The 12,500-nt window shown below is 42.1% G+C and overlaps 1 protein-coding gene across 5 annotated transcripts in view; it reads right to left on the bottom strand.

Annotated features, from left to right (window-relative positions):
• Window positions 1-12,500, bottom strand: part of LOC113811870 (kinesin heavy chain) — a 75,398-nt gene that overhangs the window by 30,448 nt on the left and 32,450 nt on the right. For all 5 annotated transcript variants that reach the window (XM_070116269.1, XM_070116267.1, XM_070116266.1 and 2 more), the window contains exons 11-15: window positions 12,279-12,434; window positions 9,405-9,524; window positions 8,098-8,241; window positions 5,638-5,822; window positions 3,377-3,478 (exon numbers count right to left, since the gene is read on the bottom strand). In XM_070116269.1, coding sequence (XP_069972370.1) covers window positions 3,377-3,478; window positions 5,638-5,822; window positions 8,098-8,241; window positions 9,405-9,524; window positions 12,279-12,434 — 707 coding nt within the window. The remainder of the gene's footprint in view (window positions 1-3,376; window positions 3,479-5,637; window positions 5,823-8,097; window positions 8,242-9,404; window positions 9,525-12,278; window positions 12,435-12,500) is intronic.

The raw sequence follows: 12,500 nt of genomic DNA on the forward strand, positions 1-12,500 counted from the left end.
CTGTGACCTTTGAACTTTGACCTGATGACGTCATCGCCTTAAATATAGACACGGGACGCCCCCCCCCCCCCTTATGCTTCGTAAATCTCACGCGAAAAATAATATTTATCCTCTAATTTTACGTGTAAAAAGTTATATTAAGGCGATAACAGATTCAAAACTAAGCGGTCAGTGTGTTCATATGTTCAAAAGTTATGTTTGTGTGATATGGCGCCCGAAAGTTATGTTCACCATGTTCATATTATGTTCAAAAGTTCTGCTTGTGTGACCTCACTTTTGACAGGTGATATTTATGTGACATCATGTTCAAAAGTTCACCGGTGACCTTACGTTCAAAAATGAAGTCTTAAATGACCTCTCGTTCAAAAATAATGTTCACTGTATTAAAAAAGTGATTTTTATGTGAATGTTCAGAAGTAAGGTTCATCAAATAACATCACGTTTAAAAATTTAACAGTAACGTTGAACATTTGACCTTATTTTCAAAGGAAACGTTCATTACGTTCAAAAGTAACGTTCACGTGATCTTAAATTCGTAAATAACGTTCAACTGATCCCTTGTTCATAAATAACGTTCATCAATCGATCTTACGTTCAAAAATAACGTCCATGTGATCTTAAATTCGTAAATAACGATCATCTGATTCCCTGTTCAAAAGCAACGTTCATCGAGTGATTTTACGTTCAAAATTGACGTTCATAAGCTCCGGTACATACCCAGCCATGTCACAAAACGAATGGCTTTTTCACGAAAATATTTAAAAAAATGATTATGATGGTTATGACGATGATAATGATAATGATAACTATAACCATGATAATAATGACAATGGTAACGATAATGATAACACCAGTGATGATTACAGTAATAATAACAATAATAATAATAATAATAATAATAATAAACAATAATAATAATAATAATAACAATAAAAATAGCACAAGTAATAACAGTCGTGCTAGCAATAAGGAAAACAATAAGAAAACAAAACAAAAGACAATCTACAAAACAGGATTTCGACAAAGGAATCAAAACCTATGTATCTAGTGCCTATAAGGAATCCAAACCTATATATCTATTACCTATAAGGAATCAAAACCTTTATATATATTTTTTTTACCATACTGATTACTCTCTGACGCGCGAGAGAAAATACAAAATGCATTTAAACAAAACAAAAAATAAATAAACAAACGAAATACAATTTACTTTGCTGATTTATTTCTTTTTTGTTACTTATTCTTTTTTTTTTTTTTTTTTTTTTTTTTTTTTTTTTTTTACAAAAGGCGAAAGAGGAAAAACAGAGGAGGTGGAGGAGGAGGAGGAAAAGAGAAAAAGAGAAAAGGGAGAGAAAATGAAAGAAGAAGAAGAAGAAGAAGAAGAAGAGGAAGAAGAGAATGAGAGGATAATGGAAGCAGAATAATAACAATAAAAAAAAACGGAAGGCGGAAAAATAGAAAGAAAAAGAGACGACGAAGACAAAAATAAAGAAAAAAATACAAGAGCGAATATAGGAAGAGGAAAAGATGGAATAAGAAAGGGAGAATGAGAAGGAAAGAAGTAGAGAAAAGAGAAATGATAAGCATGAGAGGAATAACAAGAAAAAATACAATGAAATATGAATTAAGTGGAACAAGAATATTTGCAAAAGTACATAAGAAAACAAGAAAAAAGCAACAGAAACAGCACAAAACCAAAAATAAGAACAAAACAGAAGACACAAAGAAAGAGAAGAAAAAAGAACTAAAAAAAAACAAATAAAACATAAATAGACAAAGAAAGAAAGAGCAAACTAACAAAAAACTCAAAAACAACAACAACAAAGACACGAACAAAGAAAAAGAAGAAAAAAAACAACTAAAATACATAAAAACAAAAGCATAAATAGATAAAGAAAGAAAAGACAAACAAATAACAAAATAGACAAAGAAAGAAAGAACAAACAAACAAAAAAAACTCGAAGAAAAACAAAAAACAAAACGAAATACCTCAAGAAAGACACACCAACTCCTTGACACTTTCCTCCTCCAAACAAACAAACAAACAAAACGAAGACGAAGACGAAGTCAGAGAGAAGGGCAGCGAATCGGACAAGTCGTGCAAGGAGGGCCATGCAACAGACGGTGCAATCTGCAAGGCGAGGTGCTGCAACGTTGCCAGCTTGGGATGAGGTGGTTTTGTCATCCTGTATTTGGTGGACTTTGAATTGATTTTAATTTTTTTGTTCATTATTTTTTGTAATGTTTTTTTTTCTATGCTTAATTTCGTTTTTATGTTTATTTATATATTTTATTTCGTTTTTTTGTTTTTTTCTATATTGTTTTTTTGTTTTTATGTTGTTGTTTTTTTCCTTTTTTTTAACTTTTTAATTTTTCTATATTTTTTTTTCATTTTCCTATTATTATTTTTGAAGGAAATGGGAAAGGAAAATGAGAAGAAATGAGTAAATTGAGAGAATAAGAAAAAAATTGAATAAATAAGTAAATATGACAAATATGATAAAGAGAATTTTGATTTTTTTTAAAGAATGAAAACTGAAGAATAACTGAAAGAATATATACAAAATAATTTAAAGAATGGAAATAAACGAGTCACAGAGAGAGTGTGATAATTACGTAGATGAGAGAATGAGAAAATCGGAATAATTCTGAGATTGAAAATAACAATAAATGAAAGAATGATAAAATGAGAATCGAATGATGTAAAAAAAAACAAAGTAGTAAACGAAAGAATACACGAGAGATAAGAAATTATCATCATTATCATTATCTTTTATTTTTATTATTATCTTCTCTCTCTCTCTGTCTTTTTTTTTTTTTTTTTTTTTTTTTTTTTTTTGTCTTACAGCAACCCAATCGTACTTTTTAATTTTTAGTTCTCAATATTTATTTTTTAATTGTCTCGAGAGTCCATCAACTATACAAAAATATTCAAACCGATTTTTTTATGTAATTCATAGAACCAAAATGATTAAAACGTTCGAATTATTTTTTTTAAGTGAGAAAAACCTGCGTATGGAATATTTTGTTTATATGAACATACCCAATTGTGAAAATAAAAGAGATTAAATCATATTAGATTAAAAAATATATATAACTACACACACAGCAGCAAATGATAACAACAACAACAACAACGAAACGACGACGAACTTAAAACAAAAAACAAAAAATAACAAAAAACAAATTAAAGAAATAATAAAAACAAATAATAATTACACCCTTACCCTCCACCCTCACCCCTCCCCCACCAACCAAAAAAAAACAAAACAAAAAAACAAAAAACTAAAAAACTAAAAGAAAAATTCAAAAAATGGCGGGAAAAAATTCAAAAATTCAACCAACTGTCAAATCCCGTTTTCTTTGTCATACTCACATGAGTTCGTGGAGTCTTGTGCTCTTCTCGGCTTCCTCCACCTTGAGTTTGTTGTGTTCGCCGCGCAGCTGGTCGAGTTCGAGGGTCAGCTTCTGGTTTTGACTGTTGGAGGAGGAAGGTGGAGGGGGAGGTGGGGGAGGAAGGTGGAGGAGGGAGGTGGAGGGGGAAGGTGGAGGAGGTGGAGGAGGAAGGTGGAGAGGGAGGAGGTGGAGAGGGGTAGGTGGGGGTAGAAAGGGGGAGAGATGGTGGAGAGGGGGAGAGATGGTGGAGAGGGGAGGAGGTGGAGGAGGAAGGTGGAGGAGGGAGAAGGAGGGGGAGGGTTGGGTGGGGGAGGAGGTGGAGGGGGTAGAGAGGGGGAGGGGGAGGTGGAGGAGGTGGAGAGGGGGGAGGTGGAGGGGGAGATGGGGGAGGGAAGTGGAGGAGGGAGGTGGAGGGGGAGGTGGAGGGGGAGATGGGGGAGGGAGGTGGAGGAGGAGGAGGGGGGGAGGAGGAGGAGGTGGGTGGAGGTGGAGGTGGAGAGGGAGGGAGGGGTGGGTTGGTGGAGAGGGGGAGAGATGGTGGAGAGGGGAGGAGGTGGAGGGAGGTGGAGGAGGAGGTGGGTGGATGGGTGGGTGGAGGGAGAGGGGGAGAGATGGTGGAGAGGGAGGAGGTGGAGGGGGAGGAGGGGGAGATGGTGGAGGAGGAGGAAGGGTGGGGTGGGGGTAGAGAGGGGGGATGGAGGAGAGGGGAGGGGGAATGGAGGAGGAGGAGAAGGAGGTGGAGGGGGAAGAGGAGGAGGAGGAGGTGGAGGGGGAGGTGGAGGGTTGGGTGGGGGAGAGGGGGGAGGAGGAGGGGTTGGTTGGTGGAGATGGAGAGGGGGAGGGAGGTGGAGAGGGGAGGGGGAATGGAGGAGGAGGAGAAGGGGTAGGTGGGGAGGTGTAAAGAGGGGGGGGGGAGATGGTGGAGGAGGAGGAGGGAGGAGGGTAAGAGGTAAAGAGAGGGGTGAATGAAGAAGGGAGAAAGAGGAGGTGGGGAGACAGAGAGAAAGAGAGAGAGAACCATGATTAGTAATACAGATTAAAATAAATACCAATCCTAATAATAATTACGGAATAATAATGATTGTACGACTATTACAATGACAACAATATCAATATAATAACAACTGTAATGATGATCAAAATAATAATGACAACAATAGCAATAACAGAGATAATTAATGACAATATTTATAACAATGTTAATATTAATACCAATATATGATGAGAAGATTAAACAACATTCTTTAAAATTCATTTCATTATCATATTCAATAATTGACGTTTATCCAAAATAAAATATATAATATAGAATTAATATATTAAAGCATATTATTTTCGACAAGAAACATTCAAAGCAGAATACGAACAAGTAGAAATATTAGGACAAAATATCTACAGAGAAAGGGATAGAGAAAGAGACAGAGAATAAATAAGAAAGCGTAAATTACAAACTGACAGAGATAAGCAATAAGAAAAAAACGAATAAATGGTAGAAATTGATAAAAAATGAAATGAAAGTGAGAGAGAGAGAGAGAGAGAGAGAGAGAGAGAGAGAGAGAGAGAGGAAGAGAGAGAGAGAGAGAGAGAGAGAGAGAGAGAGAGAGAGAGAGAGAGAGAGAGAGAGAGAGAGAGAGAGAGAGAGAAAGGGAGAGAGTAAGGGAGAGAGAAAGTAAGGGAGAGAGTAAGGGAGAGAGAGAGAGAGAGAGAGAGAGAGAGAGAGAGAGAGAGAGAGAGAGAGAGAGAGAGAGAGAGAGAGAGAGAGAGAGAGAGAGAGAGAGAGAGAGAAGTCGTAGCAGAAAATGAAGAAGAAGAGGAAGAAGAAGAAGTAGAATAAGGAGAAGTAGAATAAGTAGAAGCAAGAGAAGAATGAGCAGAAGAAGAAGAAGAAGAAGAAGAACAGATAGAGGCAAAAGAAGAAGCAAAAAAATCTGCAGAAAAAGAAAGAGAAGCAACAGACACAATAAGACGTAAATATGATAAGACAGAAAACCAAGAATAAACAATCAGGAAAAATACGAAACCAAAAAGAGGAAGAAGAAGAAGAAGAGGGAAAATAACAACAATAATAATAATAACAATAAAAACGCCACCAAACCAAAAAGTAGAAGATGAAGAAGAAGAAGAATGACAATAACAACAACAATAACAATAAAAACGCCAAGCCAAACTCGACCCCCCCAACACCCCCCATACCCCACCCCACCACCCCTTCAACCGCGACGCCCTGCCCCGACGACCTACTCCTTCAGGTCCTCGATGAGCGCCTGCTTCTGGTTGATCTCCTGCCGCAGCTGCACGACCTGCTTCTGGTGGAGGTCGCGGTGGGTCTCCATCTGCTTCTCAAGGGCCTCCTTCGACTCGCCCTCGGACACGGACAGTCCCTCGGCCGCTTTGAGCCTCGTCACGTCCTCCGTCAGGGTGTCGACCTGTAGGAGGAAGGAGGAGGATGAAGAGGGGTGTGTGTGGAGGAGGGGGATTGGAGGGATTTTTTTGTTGTTTTTTTTTGGGTAGGGGGGGTGGGGTGCTGATGGGGATCTGGAGTGTGTTTAAAGGTGTCTCTCTACCCATCTTTTATCAATCTCTCTATCTTTCTCATTCTCTCTTTCTCTTTCTTCCTCTCTTAAAGTCTTGAAGTTTTTTTTTGAGGGGGGGGGGGGTGGGGGTATTGTGGGTGTTGGGGGGGGGGTGCTGAGGGGATCTGTAGTGTGTTAAAGGTGTCTATCTATCTATCTTTTCTCTCTTTTTCTCTCTCTCTCTCTCTCCTTCTCCTTCACCCTCTCTTTCTCCTCCTTTCTCTCTATGTATCTATCAATTAATCTAACCATCTATTCACACTATTACTGACTCATCCATTTCTATATGTATTTATTTACTAACTAAATGGCATACAAGCTTAATCTATCCTTATTACATACTATCATATGAATGCAAGGGACAGACAATCTATTTATTATTTCTTTCTTAAATTTCTAACGAGTAATTAGGAATAGACTTTCCAAAAATGCAAAAAAACAAAAAAAAAACAAAAAAAAACATAAAAGCTTAATAAATATGTTGATGAGATTAATAAGTTTCCGAGTAATTAGGATTATAGTTTCCAAGAATACTAAAAAAAAGAAAAAAAATTCTAAACCGATTCATGGGATTTATAATAAAAGTCTAAAAATTATGTTGATAAGATTAACGAATTTCCGAGAAAAATTAATGTTATTTGCATTAGTGTTTATAAACATTTATTCGCATATGAAGAAAAAAATGTATATATACAAAGAGAGAAATGTTCGGATTACTTCCCTTAATGAAAATAATTGTTTCCCTCATTCCTTCCCTCCTTTTTTTCATTTTTTTTTTTTACTTCTCTCATTTTCCTTCGTATTTATCCTCCCTCATTCTTCTTTGTACTCCTTCTCCCTCGCTTTCCTCTTCCTCCACTTTCCCTCATACTCCCTCACTTTCACCCTCTCTCCCTCATTTTTCCTCATTCTCCCTCCCTCATATTTTCCTCATTCTCCCTGCCTTATTTTCTCTCATTCTCCCTTATTTTTTTCTTATTCTCCTTTCCTGATTTTCCTCATTCTCCTTTCCTGATTTTCCTCATTCTCCCTCCCTCATACTTTGCTATTCCTCCTGCTAAGTCTTCCGGACCTCCACTAGCATCCTTCCTCATTCTGCCCTACCCCCCCCCCTCATTTTTCTCTTCACTCACGTTCCTTCATTTCTCATCTTCCCTCTCCCTCCTCCCTCATCTCATTTTCCTGACTCTCTCGTCCTCCCTTTTCCCTCCTCCCTCATTTTACCTCATCTTACCAACTCTCCCTCCTTTTATCCTCGTCCTCCTAAATCTTTCTCACCCTCATAACCCTCTTTCACTCTCTCTCTATCTTTATCTTCCTTATCCTTACTTTCTCCTCACTCTAACATTCCCTGCCCTCATCCTAACTATCCCTCCCCCACCCTCTCTCACATCCCACCCTCCCTGCCTCATCTTCCCTCACACCCCACCCTCCCTACCTCATCTCCTTTTACTACCCACACCCGGACCTTCCTCCCTCATCTCCTCCCTCCCCTCCTCCCTTCTACCCCTCCTCCACCCCCAAACCTCCCTCCCCTCATCTCCCTCACCCCTCACACCCACCTGTTCCTCCCTCCTCCCCCTTCCCTCCCCCTCACACCCACCTGTTCCTCCCCCTCCTCCAATCCCCCCTCCCCACTCCCCCTCCCACCATCCCACCCCATCCCCCCCACCCTCCCCTCACCCCTCCTCCCCCACCCTTCCACCCCTCCCCAACCTCCAACCCACCCACCCCTCCCTTCCCCACCCCCCCATCCCTCACCCACCCATCCCATCCCTCCCCCTCCTCCCCATCCCATCCCCTCCCCCCACCCCACCCCCTCCCCTCCCCCTCCCCCCTTCCCACCCCATCCCCTCCCAACCCCCAACCCCACCCACCCCTCCCTCCCCCCTCCACCCTCACCCCCACCCACTCCCATCCCCCCTCTCACACCCACCTGTTCCTCCAGCTGCCTCTTCCGGACCTCCACCACCACCTCTCCCTTACACAATCCCCTCCCCCTCCCCTCTTCCCCAACCCCCTCCCTCACCCCATCCCTCCCCTAACCCTCCCCCCTCCCCCACCCCACCCATCCCCCTCACACCTCCCCTCACACCCCCCTCCCCCCTCCCTCACCTCTCACACCCACCTGTTCCTCCAGCTGCCTCTTCCGGACCTCCACCTCATGCATGGACTCCTGCAGCGTCTTCATTCTGGCCTCATGCTGGCTGATGAGGAGACGGCACTCACTCAGCTCCTTCTCGTAGTCGTCAATCTTCTTGTTGCAGTCGCCCTGTTGGGGGGGGGGGGGGGGAAGCAACGATAATGACAAAGAAGTGGATGATAACGAGAGCAAATGTTAACAAATTAAAGCTTGAAAAAATAACAATTAAATAATAACAAATACAGAAATGATAACGATAGCAAATATTAACAAATTAAAGCTTGGAAAAAAAGAGTAATAAATAAGTAAATAAATAATAACAAAGAAATGAATGATAACAATAGCAAATATTAACAAATTAAAGCTTGAAAAAAATAAACAAATAAATAATAACAAATAAATATATAACAATAGCAAATATTAACAAATTAAATCTTGGAAAAAAATAATAACAAATTAATGAATGATAACAATAGCAAAAATTAACAAATTAAATCTTGAAAAAAATAACAAATAAATTAATAAATAATAACAAATAAATAAATGATAACAACAATATTAAATATCAACCATATTAAAACATAATAACAAATAAATAATAATAGCGACATTAAATATCAACCATATTAAGCTTGAAAAAATAAATAACAATAACAAATAAATAAATGATAACAATAGCAAATATTAACAAATCAAATCTTGGAAAAAATAATAACAAATAAACAAATAAATAATAAAAAGTAAATAAATGATAACGACATTAAATATCAACAAAATAAAGCTTGAAAAAGATAAACAAACAACAACAATAACAAATAAATTAATAATAACAATAGCAAATATTAACAAATTAAAGTTTGAAAAAAAAATAACAGTAGCAAATATTAACAAATTAAAGCCTGAAAAAACAAGAACAATAAACAAATAAACAAATCAACAATAACAGTAGCAAATACCAACAAATTAAATCTAAAAAAATAAAAACAAACAAAAATAACAAATAAACAAATAAACACTAACAGTAGCAAATACCAACAAATTAAATCTAAAAAAAATAAAAATCAAACAACAACAACAAATAAACAAATAAACAATAACAGCAGCAAAAACCAACAAACTAAATCTAAAACAAATAAAAAACAACAACAAAAAACAAAAATAACAAATAAACAATAACAGCAGCAAACACCAACAAACTAAATCTAAAAAAAAAAAAAAATCAACAATAACTGCATCAAACACCAACAAATCAAGTCTTTCACAAAAAAAAAAAAAAAAAAAAAAAAATGTACCTGGAAATTCTCCAAGGTGCTGCACCGCTGAACCAGATTCCGCACCTCGCTCTTCATCTTGGACACGTACAGCCGCGCCATCGTGAATTCCTCCTCCAGTTTATTGGGGTCGCCGGAATTCTGAAAGTTGGCGTTGGGGAGTTAGTATATTGAGTGTAAAGTGTGTCTGTTATCTATGTGGATTTTGTAAGTTGGTGTTTGGGTGTCAGTATATTAAATGTAAAGTAGCCTTTATTTGCATAAATTCTATAATTTGGTGTTTGGGTGTTAGTATATTAAGTGTAAAGTAGCTTATCTATGTGAATTCTGAGAGTTGGCGTTTGTATAATAGAAAATCACATGTAAATTATTTATTGTGTACGTGAATTCTAAAAGTTGGCGTTTGGATATGAGTATATTAAGTATAAAGTATCTGTTATTTACGTGAATTTTGAAATTTGGCGTTTGGAAATAAGTATATTAAGTGTTAAGCATTTATTATCTACGTGAATTCTGATATCTGGCATTTGGATATCAGTTTATTAAGTGTAAAATATCTGTTATCTACGTGAATTCTGAAATTTGGCGGAAATCAGTATATTAAATGTAAAGTATCCTTTATTGCATGAATTCTAAAATTTGGCGTTTGGATGTCAGTAAATTATGTGTAAAGTGTCTCTTATCTATGTGAATTTTGAAATTTGGCGTTTAGATATCAATATATTAAAGGTAAAGTATCTACATATATATTATTGAATTATACATATTGGTATTTATACATATTATTGAATTATATATATTACTGAGTTATATATACTGTTATTTATATATATTTTTGAATTATATATAGATATTGGTATACATTATGGATATTTAATGGGATACATGAATAAAACATCATGGAAGTTTAAACATTAATTCGTATATTGGAAATTAATGAATGCAGATTTTATAAAATCATCCTGGAATTTAATCATTAGTATGCATCTCGGAGATTGAAGGATAGATATGAATTTTAAATATCAGTAAATACATTGGACATTTAAGGAGGTATGGATAAAATATTGTGATTTGTACATATAAATACAGGTATATTTACTGAAATATGTAACAATACTCTGAAAATTTATCATATGATAAGATTCAGCAACTGCATCAACCACTTCATCCACATCAATCCACACCAACCAACCCTCCCAACCCCCCTCCACCCAACCCAACCCTTCCCATCCCCCCTCTACCCCACCCACCTAACCCTCCCTCCCTCCCAAGCACCCTCTACCCCCTTTCCACCCTCCCAACCCAGCCCTACCCCCCTTCCACCCAACCCTCCCCCTCTACCCCACTCCCAACCCCCTCCACCCACCCAACCCTTCCCAACCCCCTCCACCCCCTCTACCCATCCACCCTCCCAACCCCCTTCCACCCACCCAACCCTCCCAACCCCCTCTACCCCCCACTCCCACCTCTCCCAACCCATCTCTACCCCTCTCCCCCACTCCAAACCCTCCCAACCCCCTTCCCAACCCTCCCAGCCTCCCAACCCCCCCTTCCACCCCCACTCCCACCCCCCACCACCCTTCCCAACCCTACCCCCCTTCCACCCACCCCCGACCTACCTTCACCGACAGCTCCCCGGCCGTGCCCCCGACCACGTTCCCTGACCCCCCTCTACCCCTCCCTTCCCCCTCCCTCCCAACCCTCCCAACCCTCCCCTTCCACCCTGACCCTGACCTACCTTCACCGACAGCTCCCTGGCCGTGCCCCCTCCCCCCTCCCAACCCTCCCCAACCCCCCTTCCACCCCCCCCGACCTACCTTCACCGACAGCTCCCCAGGCCGTGCCCCCTCCCCCTCCCAACCCTCCCCAACCCCCTTCCACCCCCACCTACCTTCACCGACAGCTCCCGGCCATTGCCCCCTCCCCCCACCCAACCCTCCCCAAACCCCCTCTTCCACCCTCCCCACCCCGACAGCTCCCGGCCGTTCCCCTGACCACGTTCCCTGACCCCCCTCTTCCCTCACTCCCAACCACCCTCTACCCCTCCCAACCTACCCAACCCTCCCAACCTACCCAACCCCTCCCAACCCCCTTCCACCCCAAACCCTCCCAACCTCCCTCTACCCAACCCAACCCACTCCCACCCACCCCCAACCCTTCCCAAACCCCCTTCCACCCTCCACCCTCCCCTTCCACCCCCCCACCCCGACCTACCTTGACCGACAGCTCCCCGGCCGTGCCCCCGACCACGTTCCCTGACCTCCCCTCCCTCCCCCAAACCCACCCCTTCCACCCTTCCCCCCACCCACCCCCCGACCTACCTTGACCGACAGCTCCCCGGCCGTGCCCCCGACCACGTTCCCGACTCCCTCCAAACCCCCCTTCCACTCCCTTCCCCCCGACCTACCTTCACCGACAGCTCCCCGGCCGTGCCCCCCTCCCAACCCCCTCCACCCGCCTTCAACCCACCCCAACCCCGACCTACCTTGACCGACAGCTCCCGGCCGTGCCCCCGACCACGTTCCCGACCTCCCTCTTCCCTCACTCCCTCTCAAACCCCCCTCTACTCCCCCCTTCACCAACCCTCCCAACCCCACCCAACCCACCCAACCTCCCTCCAACCCACCCACCCAACCCCCCCACCTAACCCCTTCCCAACCCCCTTCCACCCCCGACCCCGACCTACCTTGACCGACAGCTCCCCGGCCGTGCCCCCGACCACGTTCCCGACCTCCCTCTTCCCTCACTCCCTCTCAAACCCCCCTCTACTCCCCCCTTCACCCAACCCTCCAACCCCACCCAACCCACCCAACCTCCCTCCAACCCACCCACCCAACCCCCCACCTAACCCCTTCCCAACCCCCCTTCCACCCCTCCCCCATCACCCCGACCTACCTTGACCGACAGCTCCCCGGCCGTGCCCCCGACCACGTTCCCGACCTCGCCGAGATCCGACAGGAGGGAGAACAGCATCTCGTTCATCCTGCGCCGCTGGTGGACCGAGGAATCCTTCATCTGCTGCAGCTCGCCTTGCATCGTGGTCAGCGCCGTCTGCAACAAAGAGAGGGGGGGAGGAGGGGGGGGAGGGGGGGAGGGGGGAGGTGGATAAAAATGATG

Source organism: Penaeus vannamei, chromosome 38 (genome assembly GCF_042767895.1).
Source record: "Penaeus vannamei isolate JL-2024 chromosome 38, ASM4276789v1, whole genome shotgun sequence".
Classification (NCBI taxonomy): Eukaryota; Metazoa; Arthropoda; class Malacostraca; order Decapoda; family Penaeidae; genus Penaeus; species Penaeus vannamei.